The 14238-nt window shown below is 40.6% G+C and overlaps 1 protein-coding gene across 6 annotated transcripts in view; it reads left to right on the plus strand.

The window, feature by feature from the left end:
- LOC144604083 (E3 ubiquitin-protein ligase HECW1-like) overlaps positions 1-14238 on the plus strand; it is a 316240-nt gene that overhangs the window by 284025 nt on the left and 17977 nt on the right. For all 6 annotated transcript variants that reach the window (XM_078418197.1, XM_078418215.1, XM_078418186.1 and 3 more), the window contains 4 exons: positions 2283-2429; positions 5603-5717; positions 7314-7399; positions 7896-8008. In XM_078418197.1, the coding sequence (XP_078274323.1) occupies positions 2283-2429; positions 5603-5717; positions 7314-7399; positions 7896-8008 (461 nt within the window). The remainder of the gene's footprint in view (positions 1-2282; positions 2430-5602; positions 5718-7313; positions 7400-7895; positions 8009-14238) is intronic.

Here is a 14238-nt window from a genome sequence, read left to right on the forward strand (position 1 = left end):
AAAACTATAATGATTGCATTTTCTTAAATGTCATGCTTCAGTTACAGTCTGTAATCTAGCCACAAATTGACCTAATTTTGGCAAGCTATATTTTCCTTCATTTCTATTCAAGCACCAGATCACTAACTTTAAAAGATACATTGAATAATCAGATTGGGCAGTGACAAAATGTGAAGCCTGTACAATTTTGTTGAAAATTAGTTGGTTGCAAAAGTAACCATTTCAATGAGAGTAATTAGTCCATAACCTCTCAGTAAGTTTACTTTTAATGTCCTTCATCTCCCTGCGTCCCACTCTATCATCGATCTATCTTTCTACATTTCTCCGCATATTAAAATATGTTCATCTCTATCTTTTCCCAGTTCCAATGAAGAATCTCTGACCTGCAATGTTAACTTTAATTCTCTTTAAGTAGATGCTACCTGAGTATTTCAAGCATTTTCTTTTTCTATTTACAACTTACAGTATTCAGTTATTTTGCTTTAGATTATTTTCTAATTGAAAGTAACTTTACAAAAATGGACTGAGCGGGTTCTTATTTTGATGCATTGAGTCAGTTTCTTAGTGAATTTTGTAGAAATTCCATGGTCTTTTGTGTTATTTGCAAGGTCAGGTGAATCATGCTACACGATGCTGTTTTGAAAACTCGTACGGCTTTGTCTATGATTGATGGTTAAATGGTTGAAATTTCCATTTAAATTCTTTAGGAATGGTGTGCGTACGACACTTGTTCACCAAGTATTGATGTCCTGATTTTTATCCCTTTTTTATGTTTGTGTGCATTGCGTTAAGATGTTCAGGACATTAGAGATTCAAATTCAGATTAGAGGCGAAGATTCACATGCACCTTTTCCAACCTCATCTATTGCATTCGGAACTCTTGATATGGCGTACTCTGCATCAGTGAGACCAAATGCAGACTAGGCAAATGCTTTTTCAAGCACCTGCACACTCTCCACTGTGTCTGTCAGGTCCTCCATTTGCCAGCCATTTTAATTATCCTCTGTTTCCCAGACTGATTTGCAAGTCCCTGGCCTCGTCCACTGCCAGGGTGAGGCCAAACACAAAATAGAGGAAGAGTACCTCATATTCTGCTTTCCCATCGACAACTCAACAGCATGAACATTGAATTTTCCAATTTCAGGTACCCCGCACCTTTTTTGTTCCTTTCTCTCTCCTGCTATTTATCCTAGTCTTCTCTCACACCCCCTTCTCCGAAACCCCTTCCCACCAACCCCATCACCCTGTTGCTTCCCACCCCCCCTTCACACAATTCTTCATCTGAATCCCCCCCTCCATTGCCTCCCTCTGATGTTCCCATCTGTTACCACCTCTTATTCAGCTCCATTCTTCATCTTCCTTTCCAATCAGATTCCAAAATCTGCAGCCTTTTTGTTCTTCACATCACCTCCCAGCCTGTGTTGCTATCTCCACCTTTCCCTGGCCCACCTTTTAGTTAACTGCCAATGAACGCCTCACTCTATCCATCTATCACTTGCTAGGTCTTGCCTACTCCTCCTCCCTCTACTCTTACAATCAAGATGAAGACTCAACCCAAAACATAAACTGTATATTTCCCTCCACAGATGCTGCAGCTCCAGATACTGCTGCTGCTCCTGCAGCAAGTCTCTTTTCTTGGTTTCAGATTCAGATTAGTTTATTGTCATATACACCAGGGTAAATAAGGTGATGTGCTTTCATGATCCCTACATCAACATAAAGGAAAAAGGGTAGGTTGCTGGTGATATCAATGCCTAGGTCCCCACTTCAGATTGATGAGGGTCCTGACCCAAAACATCACCTATACGTGTTCTCCAGAGATGCTGCCTGACCTGATGAGTTATGCCAGCACTTTGTGTCTTTGTGAGATTACTGAAGTTGGGATCACTTCTCAATGCTGAGTGGAAGTCCAGCCAAAATGTTAACACTTAGCTTGTAAAATCTGCTGATCATTTGCTTTTTACCTGATAGAATTACTCACGGTTTTGCTGTGCAGCAAACACTTTCATATGGTCTGAAAGGTCGTGTGGAGACTTTCCAAAGTTATAGGGCAGGTAGTTGAAATTCTTTCACTGTAATTGAAGAGGAACGAGAAGCTGATTATCGGAGGACCAATCAGAATATGTAATATGAACCTCATATAATGTAATATGAACCTCATATATTCTATGTAAACCCTTAATGATGCAGGGTCAATAGTTAATGCATTTAGTGTAAATTCAAAAACCTTTAACTCCCTCATAATTTGTACTTCTATGTTTAAATAGTACTTTTACTTGTAGGTCACGGAACGAGAACTCAAGTCAGGAGGGGCCAATATTCAAGTAGCAGAGAAAAACAAAAAGGAATATATTGAACGGATGGTGAAGTGGAGAGTGGAAAGAGGAGTTGTTCAGCAGACTGAGGCCTTGGTTCGAGGTTTCTATGAGGCAAGTTGAAGTCTTCAAACTAGTAACTTTAACAAAGCTTGGAAATTGTGGATGTATAGTTACCCAGGAGCATGTTGACTAGTGTGAACTTTGAGGTGAGAATGTCATTGTTAAAATATGATGCTTGCTCATGTTGCAGTTCCCTGTCATAATTCCCAGATGGATTGCATAGCGATCTTGATAGAAGTTATGACTAATGGAAGATATGAATCACAAATCAATTTCTGACACCAAGTGTACTGATGAATAATTTCACTATCTCTCTTTGACACAATGTCATGCAATTGAAATCTGGGATCAGGAAATATATTGGATCATAACAAGTGTATTAATTGCATTGCAAAATTTCTGCCTTTATATATTTTTTAAGCTGGTGTTGGAACAAGCAACTAATGCTCTCAAAAATAGATGGCTTTCAACATTGCAAAAAGCTCATTTAGATAGATTAAAAAATAACTCAACTCTTTGCCTAAAAAGAAGGGGCAGAATAATGTTAAAAATCAAGGCAAAAGGACTGAAATATAAGCTGAATGCCGGATTGATATCAAAGGGCAGATACTAATATGAATAGCAGGTTGGCTGGATGGCAAAAGGCAAAGAGTGGCAATAAAGGTTTTTTTTCTTCTAGTTGGCTGCCAGTGACCAGCAGAGTTCCGCAAGGGTCGGTGCTAGGACCACTACTCTTCACGTTGTAAAGTAATGATTTGGATGAGGGGCTTTGTGGCCAATTTTGCAGGTGATACAAAGATAGGTGGAGGGGCAGGTAGTGTAGAGAAAGCAGGATCTCTGCAGAAGGACTTGGACAGGTTGGGATAGTGGGCAGAGAAGTGGCAGATGGAATACAGCATAGCAAAGTAGGGACATGCATTTTGGTAGTAGGAATAAAGGTGTAGACTTTATTCTAAATGGGGAGAGAATTCAGAAATCGGAGGTACAAAGGGGCTTGGGAGTGCTGGTGCAGGATTCCCAAAAAGTTAATTTGCAAGTCGAATCAGTAGTAAGGAAGGCAAACTCAATGTTAGCATTTATTTGCTAGAATGCAAAAACAGGGATTTAATGCTGAGGCTTTGTAAGATGCTGGTCAAACCACATTTCAAGTATTATGACCAATTTTGGGCCCCACATCGGAGGAAGGGTGTTCTAGCGTTGGAGATGGTCCAGGGGAGGTTTACGCGAATGATCCCAGGAATGAGTAGGTTAACATATGATGAGCGTTTGACGGCACTGTGCCTCTACTCGCTGGAATTTAAAAGGATGAGGAACGATCTTGTTGAAACTTAACGAATAGTGAAAGGCATGGATAGAGTGGATGTGGAGTGGATGTTTCCACTAGTGGGAGAGCCTAGGATCAGAGGTCATAGCCTCAGAATTTCGATTAAAATATGTATACCAATCAACATAGGTTCAAGCGGTGATCCCAGTGTTGCACCTTTGGTCACAGGCTTCAAATTGCTAAAACTATCCTCAATTACCACCCTCCGCCTCCTATCACCAAGCCACTTTTAGATCCAATTTGATTATTTCCCCTAGATCCCATGAGCTTTTTTTAATTTTGAAGCAGTTTCCCATGTAGGACCTTGTCAAGGGCCTTGCTGAGATTAATGCAGCCTAGTGCAACCACACTATCCTCGTCGAAACACCTAATTAATTCTTCAATAAATGAAATTCAAATAGTCAGGCACGATTTTCCTTAACAACATCATGCTTGATCAAGCGTCTCCAAGTTTGTTCTTGGTGACGGCAGTCTTGAGAGACATCTAGTAACAGAAGGTGATGTTTACACAAAGCAAAGTAAGAATCTTAGGAATTCTTATCTTGTACAGAACTATATTGTAAAAAATAGTTTACTGAGACATGCACAGTTTTAAAACACTAATAAGTTTACTTGAATTACTTAATTCAGTAAGGTACAATAACAACATTTAAATATAATCATAAAAAATTAAAACATTAAAATCTGAAACCTAACTCCCAACCAAAGACATTTGGACAGGGACATGGATACGAAAAATTTAGAGGGATATGGGCCAAATGTGGGCAAATGGGACTGGCTTAGATGGGGCATCTTTGTCAGCATGAATGAGTTGGGCCGAAGGCCCTGTTTCCATGCTCTATGACTCTATGAATGGAGGACATGAAAGAGCACACAGAGTTGGCATTGAGAACAATCAGTTCCTCTACATATTTGAGGCATGTAAAGGCCTAATTCACAAAAATTCTTAAACTACCAATCTGGGACTGCAGCGTATAGTGAGTGAACCCAACATTTTATGAATAAACTTACTTTTAGCAGATGCATCTATCCATGACATTATTAGCAGAAATGTGCATGGTACAGATCTTGTTGAGATGTAATACCATCCGTAATACCATCCTCACACTGATGACACCCTCAAATGTGCTGTGCAGTCCTACAATTATGCCAAATAGGGGGAACATCCCCATCATTAATAAAGCAGAGCTCAGCGTGGGAGTGCTAAAGGGAAGGCTGAAACATTCGCAATCATGATCAACTGGAAGTTCTGTGTGGATCACTTATCCCCACTTCCCTCAGAACTCAGCATCACAGAAGTTGGTCTTCAGCCAGTTTGATGTGCAACGGTGCCCAGATAACTGAAAATGAATAAACAAACATAAATCTCGATCATCATCTGGAGTCACATTTGGCCAGATAGATAGATAAATTCTCTCCTCCAGGGATATTAATGTTTCTAGTGTTTTTTTCAATTTCCAGATTATTAACTGAATGTAAAATTTGCAGCAGCTGTGGTGGAGTTTGAACAGGCCTCTGAACTGCTAGTCCACTATATTATTGCTGTATCATTCTCGTGAAGTGGTTTCAAAGCAAATTGGAGAAGTGTATGAAAAATTTAAAAAATATGGAGTGTGAGCAGATAGATTGCACGTGCAGATTTACTCTTCCAAAGAAATAGCACCAAAGAGATGGCCAGGTGAACTCTGCCTATGCTCTAAGATTCTCTGATTCAGTAAATAAAATTCCAGATATTGCACTTGTAAAACCCATTCCTACTGAGCTGTGCCTTTTAGATATTTTTCAGTTCTATTTTGACTGAGAATGTGAAATCCACTACAGGTGAACTGTTGAAATTGTCAGATTTGTTGCAGTCCTTTTATTGGGCTTCCAAAGAAGTAATAGTTGGCATGTTTTCCAGGTGGTAGATTTAAGGCTGGTTTCAGTGTTTGATGCCCGAGAGCTGGAACTGGTTATCGCAGGAACAGCAGAGATTGATCTGAATGATTGGCGCAACAATACAGAGTACCGAAGTGGTGAGTTAGAAGGCTGCAGAAAGCTGAATCACTTGCTGGTCACATCATTTGTTGTGTTTTCATCCACATCCTCAAATTAAGCTCTTGCCTACAGGATAGTGCAGTAATAGTCTTCTTGTCAAATGCATGGCTAAAGATTCTGGCTCAATGGCTAATTATCAACAAGGACTGAACTGGTGAAACCAATCAGACATCCTGAAGTGTCTTGCTATTCATTGCTCTGAACCTTGGACCATGCTTGGGCTGGGAATGGCTTTCACTATCATGGAGGAATGACATTGTGGATTTTGCTTACATTTTCTCAACAGATTCCAGGACTAGTTAGTTTGCAGTAAACCTTAACGAAACTGAACAGAGTCGTCACGGTACTTATTCCACCCAGGTTATGATGCATTTTGTCCTTGATTAACGCATTTAATAGTTCTAATGATTGGTTCAAGCAAATATCTTGTTGCCAAATTGTTATTTGCCAATCGCCACAAGTCAGCTTCCACTACCACCCAAAACCTACAGATTTCACACGATTCTCCCTAACAAAGAGGTGACAGTCCAATTTATTTTTCAAAAAATGTTATTCAAACAATATGAAAACAGTATAAGTCAGTAGAAAATTCTGAAGCATAAGGAGATGAAAGTCCTACTTTTCCTTTTTCAAAACTTCTGTGGGTACTGAGCAGATATGTATTAATATTTGCAAATATTCCTCACAACCTTCACGTTTTGATTCCCATGCTTTCATCTTTTCTTTTGGGTTCTGATGAAAGGTCTTCATTAAAAAAATATTTTTTTTTCTTCTTGTTAGACCTGCCACCTCAAGTCGTAGAATCATACCTCACGGAAACTTGGTCATTGGTCCACCAAGCCCATGATGACCATCAAGCATCCATTTAAACTAAACCTACATTAATTTCATTTTATTCTCTTTAAATTCACATGAACCCCCCCCCCCCCACTCTCCAAATTCTACCACTCACTTATACACAAGAGGCAATTTGCATACCAACCCATACCTTTTTGGGATGTGAGAGGAAACTGGAATTCACAAGGAGAACATGCAAACTCCGCACAGAGAAACTCCGCACCAGAGGGCAGAATTGAACCCCAGGTTACATATGGGAGCTATGAGGTAGCAGCTCAACTGGCTGTGCCCTGTGGCGCAGCTGATACGAACACTTCATCCACTGAGGCATCGACATTACAACTAGCCTTTGCTATGAGAGGAATTATGAAACTATTTTAACAGATCGCCATCCTTCATGTGCTTTTGCTGAAGCTGTTGCAGCATACTAAAGCTACCTGAATTATTTTAATTACAACCTAAAATGCAGAGGCATTTTGCTAACATGGTTAGATACAAATACTTTTCCTGGTCATTTAATACTGTTTAACATTAATTACATTTATGATATAAAACAATTTGTTTATGCCGACACTTTTGAATTTCCAACCCTGCATGTGTACCAAAGCAGAAAAATTCCAAATGGAAATGTTATTGAAGAGTTTATTAAAGTTCAAATCCTTCAGGCAACCCAACCCATTGAAACAGCAAGATCGTGAAGATGCTTTTGTGTGTAACGTAAGTGTCCCCTTCCTCAGGTTATCATGATGGTCATATCGTAATAAAGTGGTTCTGGACAGCTGTGGAGCATTTCAACAATGAGCAGCGTCTCCGGCTTTTACAGGTACACAGTAGCAGGAATCTTTCTTTAATGCTATCTGGCCCAAAGGCTGGATGTTAGTCCGAACATTTTGGCTCGTTGGATGCTTTTAATAGCTTAGTTTAACATTTCTTGTAACTATTTTTCAGAGCCAAACTGGCTGTGTTAAATTATTTAATATTTCTGTTAAAATAATATATGTGAATATAATTAGAATGTATTCAATGTTTCCCGTTTAAAAAAATATAGCTTAGAAGGTTACAATAGAATAAATTTGCTGATTAAAGAATTTTTAATTATTTTAAATAATTCAAATATTCAAATTATTTCAATCACTTTCAGAACTGAGATCAATTCTGGTTAGTCTAATTCTGCAAGATACTGTCAGACAGCTGAATTCTTCAGGTTTTCGAGTTACAATGAGATTCTTCCTATTATGCTGATTTCTGCTTTATGATCCATGATTGTAATTATAGCACGGTATGTTTATGTGGAAGACAGTTTTCCTTTTTTTCAACAGTTTGTGACAGGGACATCCAGCGTACCTTATGAAGGCTTTACCGCCCTCAGAGGGAGCAATGGACTCAGGCGATTCTGCATCGAGAAATGGGGCAAAGTGACATCACTTCCAAGGTATTTGTGAGGGAATAATAAAAGAAAATAAGTGAACACCAGCTTCCCGATGACCCAGTTGCTTTGTACTTCACAATGCACCTGCAGGAATGAGATGATAAGACCTGCTAATTTCTTGATGACCTGAAGCTGTGTTCCGTGGTATTGATTTGCTTGGAGATATGATTTACATATCACCTAATTTCTTTCCCCTTTTTCTTTATGCCCCAGAAGGGGAAATTGTGCCAAGAACTGATATTAAACACAAATTGGCTTTATAATATTCCTGAAAGAAATAGGCAACAAAACAGCAGAACTTTTTTTTGCAAGTATCCATTTGACAACAGTTTGCAAAAAAAATTGTTGTATGACAATTAATTAGAATAATGCACTGGAAATATACTTTGTTGTCCAGATGAAGGGCTACACCTGAAATGTCGACTCTCCATTTCCCTCCCTGAACTATGTAAGAAAGAACTGCAGATGCTGGTTTAAACCGAAGATACAAAAAGCTGGAATAACTCAGCAGGACAGGCAGCATCTCTGGAGGGAAGGAATGGCTGAAGTGTTGGGTCGAGACCCTTCTTCAGACTGGTTAGGGATAAGGGAAACGAGAGATATAGAAGGTGATGTGGAGAGATAAAGAACAATGAATGAAAGATATGCAAAAAAGTAACAATGATAAAGGAAACAGGCCATTGTTAGCTGTTTGTAGGATGAAAACGAGAAGCTAGTGCGACTTGGGTGGGGGAGGGATGGAGAGAGAGGGAATGCCGGGGCTACCTGAAGTGAGAGAAATCAATATTTATACCACTGGGCTGTAAACTGCCCAAGCGAAATATGAGATGCTGTTCCTCCAATTTGCGTTTAGCCTCACTCTGATAATAGAGTAGACCTAGGACAGAAAGGTCTGTGTAGGAATGGGAAGGAGAATTAAAGTGTCCAGCAACCAGGAGATCAGGTAGGGTCAAGCAGGCTGAGCGAAGGTGTTCTGCGAAATGATCGCCCAGTCTGGATTTGGTCTCGCCGATGTATAAGAGTCCACATCTCGAACAACGGTTACAGTAGATAAGGTTGGAGGAGGTGCAAGTGAACCTCTGCCTAATCTGAAAGGACTGTCAGGGTACCTGGACAGAGTTGAGGGGGGAGGTATCAGGACAATAAATATCAGTTGCATCTTCTGCAGTTGCAGGGGAAGGTACCTGGGGAGGGCATAGTTTGGGTGGGAAGGGATGAGTTAACCAGGAAGTTATGAAGGGAATGGTCACTGCAGAAGGCAGAAAGGGGTGGAGAATGGAAAATGTGGCTAGTGGTGGGATCCTGTTGGAGGTGGCGGAAGTTTTGGAGGATTATGTGTTGCATGCGTTGGCTGATGAGATGGAAGGTAAAGACTAGGGGACTCTGTCTCTGTTGCGACTAGGGGAGGGGGAGCAAGGGCGGAGCTGCGGGGTACCGAGGAGACATGAGTGAGGGCCTGATCTATGATGGGAGAGGGGAACCCCCATTTCCTAAAGAATGAGGACATCTCGGATGTCCCAGTATGGAACACCTCATCTTGGGCGCAGATGCGGCGTAGATGGAGGAGTTGGGAGTAGGGGATAGAGTCTTTGCAAGAAGCAGGGTGGGAAGAAGTGTAGTCGAGATCGTTTTTGGGAATCAGTGGGTTTGTAATAGACGTCAGTCAATAGCCTATTTCCTGTGATGGAGATTGTGAGATCAAGAAAGGGGAGGGAGGTGTCGGAGATGGTCTAAGTAAATTTGTGAGCAGGATGAAAATTGGTGGTGAAGTTGATGAAGTCCATGAGTTCTGCATGGGTGCAGGAGGTTGCATTGATAAAGTCATCAATGTAACGGAAATAGAGTTTGGGGATAGGGCCAGTGTACGCCTGGAACAGGGATTGTTCAACGTACCCTATAAAGAGGCAGGCATAGCTGGGGCCCATGCGCGTGCCCATAGCTACGCCTTGGACTTGGAGTCAAAGGGGAAGTTGTTGAGGTGAAGACCAGCTCTGCTAGGCGGAGTAGAGTTTTAGCAGAGGGAAATTGGATAGTTCTGCAGAGGAATAAACAGAGGGCTTTAGGGCCTTCCTGGTGGGGGATGGAGGTGTAGAGTGACTGAATGTCCATAGTAAAGATGAGGGAGTGGGGGTTCGGAAAGCAGGTCATTAAAGAGACGAAAGGCTTGTGAGGTATCTTGGACATAGGTCAGGAGAGAGTGGACCAGGGGGATAAGATGGAGTCGAGGTACATGAAAATCATTTCCATGGGACAGGAGCAGGCAGAAACAATGGGTCTGCCAGGGCATTTGTGTTTGAAGATTTTGGGGAGAAGGTAAAATTGGGCTGTTCGGGGCTGGGAAACAATAAGTTTGGAAGCTGTGGAGGGCAGACAGCCAGAAGTGATGAAATCAGAAATGGTGTGTGAGATTAAGGCCTGGTGCTCGTCTGTGGGATCATGGTCCAAGGATAACTGCTGAGTTCATCTATCCACACTCTTTTTTGCATTGGAAGTACTGTAATTTTTTCCACAGTCTATTCCTAGTGGACAACTGAACATGTTTACACTGTCGTTTCTTGCATTGAATTTCAAGAGTGTCAGGAACATTTAGTTGTCATGTGCACTGGATATTAACCAGAACAATTCTTACTTGTTGTAGCTTTGCAGACTCGTCAGATGTAACAGAAACAACAACAAAATATATATACAATAAACTGTTAGTTATTCTAACTTGATCATGATAGTGCAAACCAAACTATGTCGAGGAACCATAGTAGAGCAAAGTCCAAAGTGGTTGGTACTGAGATAGGTTTGTGGTTCTGGTTGTGCAAAGAGATTCAAGAACCCAATGGTTGACGAGAGGAACATGGAGGCAACAATTCTCGGACTCCTGTACCTTCTTCCCAATGGTAGGAGTGAGATGAGAGCATGGCCTATATGTTCTGGGTCTTTGATGGCGTGCGAGACAGTGCTTCCTGTAGATCCCTTCAGTGGTGGAGAGGTCGGTGCCTGTAATGGACCAGGCATTGTCCTTCATGGCAATTATTTGAATATACTTTGAATATATTTTGAAGAGACAGCTTAAAAGCTCCAGTACTTGAGTACAGGTAGGACTGTAACACATCCACTAGTGTACTGTAAATGTCCTTAATCCCCAAGAAAGTTTCAGTAATTATTTCCATCAATGTCTGTCTCAGTCCTCAATTAAATCCTCATCGCAAAGAAGAAGTACTTATACAGTCTTCAATAAATGGCCCAAAATTTCATTAAAACGATGTAAATTTTTGCCAGAGCAAGCAATTGAGCAGAATTTACAGATATAAGCCTCCACCTCCTGTCAGATGGGAATCCTATCCTTCAAACTTTTGTGTCAGGGAGGACATGAGTGCTGATGGTCTGGAATCAGCTTTAGTGGTTTCTGGAGGTGCTGAATGTTATTCTTTTCCTTTTGTGTATCGAGAAGCAAGTGTTGGATTATTGATGCCAGTGATGGATTTAGGTAGGTGCTAATTCACAGAAATGACACCCTATTTGAGGTACATTTTAGTGCTTGAGTGGATGTCGAATGGGTGGAGAAGGTGATTCCTATTCACTGTACAAGACAGGTACCTTTCAAACCTTTTTTACAATTGACTATCAATTTACGAGTATAATCTAAAGGAATGTCAATCTTAGTTTTGCATTTACAATGAACTGTATGTCTAAATTGAAGTTTGTTTTTCTGCATGCTGAGCGCACTCATTAATCTGCCTTTGCACCAGGATTAAGTTAATGACTAAATGAGTGAAATGGTTACTGAGAGATGACAGCTAGTTATTCAAATTAACAAGGCAGATCAAATTAAGGAAATTAAATAACAAGACAAGTTTGAAGGAGCAGACCTCACAAGCTGCTGAGTATCATGTTATACTGTAAACAACACTGTACATGCAATGGCCTCATAACTAAATGCTGATCATTATGAAAATCATGGGTTTTATTTTTGAGAACTGACAAGTCCCAATTAAAGCACCAACATTTTTATTGGCTGGGATTTAACAAAATGGCTTAAATGCATGATGTAATCATTAAACATTAAGCGACCACAGTATCATTTCTGAAGCTAAGTGGAAGTGCAACGATATTATTGGTTTATGTCTAATGAAGAGGGCTCACACTTCAGAAACAAATGCTCTCTCTCTCTCTCTCTGTTAATTTATCAAAACTTGCTAGCGCAAATTAGAGGAACAGAACCTCATATTTCATTTGGGCAGCTTACACCCCAGCGGTATGAACATTGACTTCTCTAACTTCAAGTAACCCTTGCTTTCCCTCTCTCCCCATCCCTCCAATTTCCAGTGCTCCGACCAGTCCTACTGTCTCCAACTACAGTTTATCTCTGTTTGCTCTGTTGTACCTTCTCCCAGCTAACAATGATCTATTCTACATTGTCTTTGATCTCTATTCCCTTTGCCCTGTTTTCACACCTTACACTTCCTTATCTATGTAGCTCTCTCTCCCCTTACATCAGTCTGGAGAAGGGTCTCAACCCGAAACATCGCCCATTCCTTCTCTCCAGAGATACTGCCTGTCCCGCTGAGTTACTCCAGCATTTTGTGTCTATTAACAATGGAAATTTCAGGTGATTTTAGAAGAAGGGAAGAGAACACTGGTGTACTATAAACTAAAACAGTTAAGATGATAATCGAGCAATTGTATAGGTGCATCCGAGTTTCCCACCTCTTTGTGCCAGAATTGTGATGAGGCCAAAGACGACTGAAAAATACTTTTGTACAAGTGCCATTATTTTGAAGATAAACAATTACTTTTCTGTCACTGCAGTATTAGAACTTTCTTGAAGCCCATTACAGAACCAATATCAGGCTTGCGACTCCCTGAGAGATATCCTCATGATTCTGCCTTTCAGAAAGCTGGGAGTAGAAATGACTCATATTTAGACCGATTTTTAGATCTGTCGGGAAGCAGAATAACATGTACAGTATCATCAGAATAAAGTAGCGTGGGAAAATTATATATTTTACATTTGGAAACAACAGAATTTTAAACAATCAAACATGACCAAATAATGAAAGGCCTGGATAGAGTGGATGTGGAGAGGATGTTTCCATTAGTGAGAGAGTCTAGAACCAGAATTAAAGGATGTACCTTTTGGAAGGAGATGAGAGGAAATTTCTTTAGTCAGAGGGTGATGAATCTGTGGAATTCATTGCCACAGAAAGCCATCAGTGGATAGATATTTCTAAGGCAGAGATTGATAGATTCTTGGTTAGTAGGGTGTCAGGGATAACAGGGAGAAGGCAGGAGAATGGGGTTGAGAGGGAAGGATAGATCGACCAAGATTGAATGGCGGAGTAGACGATGGGCAAAATGGCCTAATTCTGCTCCTATCACATGAACTAATGAACTTATTTAGATATAAAAGTAGGATCAGTTTCTTAAGGGCCAGAGAAATCAGAACCAATAGAACATAGAAAAAGTACAGTACAAGAACAGGCCATTTGATCCATGATATCTGTGCTGAATATGATGCCAAAATAAACTCATCTCATCTGCTTGCACATAATCCATATTCCTCCATTCCCTGTATATCCATGTGCCTATATAAAAGTCACTTAAACAGAACCATTGTATCTGCCTCCACCACCACCCCTGGCAACGTGTTCCAGGCACCCACAACCCTTTGTGTAAAAAAAAGCGTTGCCCCGCACATCTCCTATAAACTTTACCCCTTTCATCTTAAAGCTGTACCCTTTAGTCTTTGGCATTTTCTACAATGGGAGAAAGGTTCTGACTGTCTACCCTTATCTATGCCTCTCATAATTTTATATACTTCTATCAGATCTCTTCTTAACCACTGACATTCCAAAAGAAAACAGTCCAAGTCTGTGCTCAGAACGAGCGTTCTAGAGAAAATAATCCAAGTCTGTCTAACCTCTCTCCCTGCAGCTAATACCCTTTAATCCAAGCATCATTCAGGTAAACATGTTCCGCATCCTCTCCAAAGCATCCACGTCCTTACCTGTAAAGGGGTGACCAGAACTGAACACACTTTCCAAAATGCAGCCGAATCAAATCCAACTGCAATGCGTCAGTTGTAATTGATTCCACAAGGTGTAACATTTTCATGGTTTTTAACAGGGAAAATACTTTGCAAATAGTTGAAGATTTTGTCAGTTCCCTCATCTATAGATTATCCCACAGAATAATCCAACCTCAGACCCTGCAAAAGAGTACGGAATTATTGACAGCAGCTT

This window comes from Rhinoraja longicauda, chromosome 2 (genome assembly GCF_053455715.1).
Source record: "Rhinoraja longicauda isolate Sanriku21f chromosome 2, sRhiLon1.1, whole genome shotgun sequence".
Taxonomy (NCBI): Eukaryota; Metazoa; Chordata; class Chondrichthyes; order Rajiformes; family Arhynchobatidae; genus Rhinoraja; species Rhinoraja longicauda.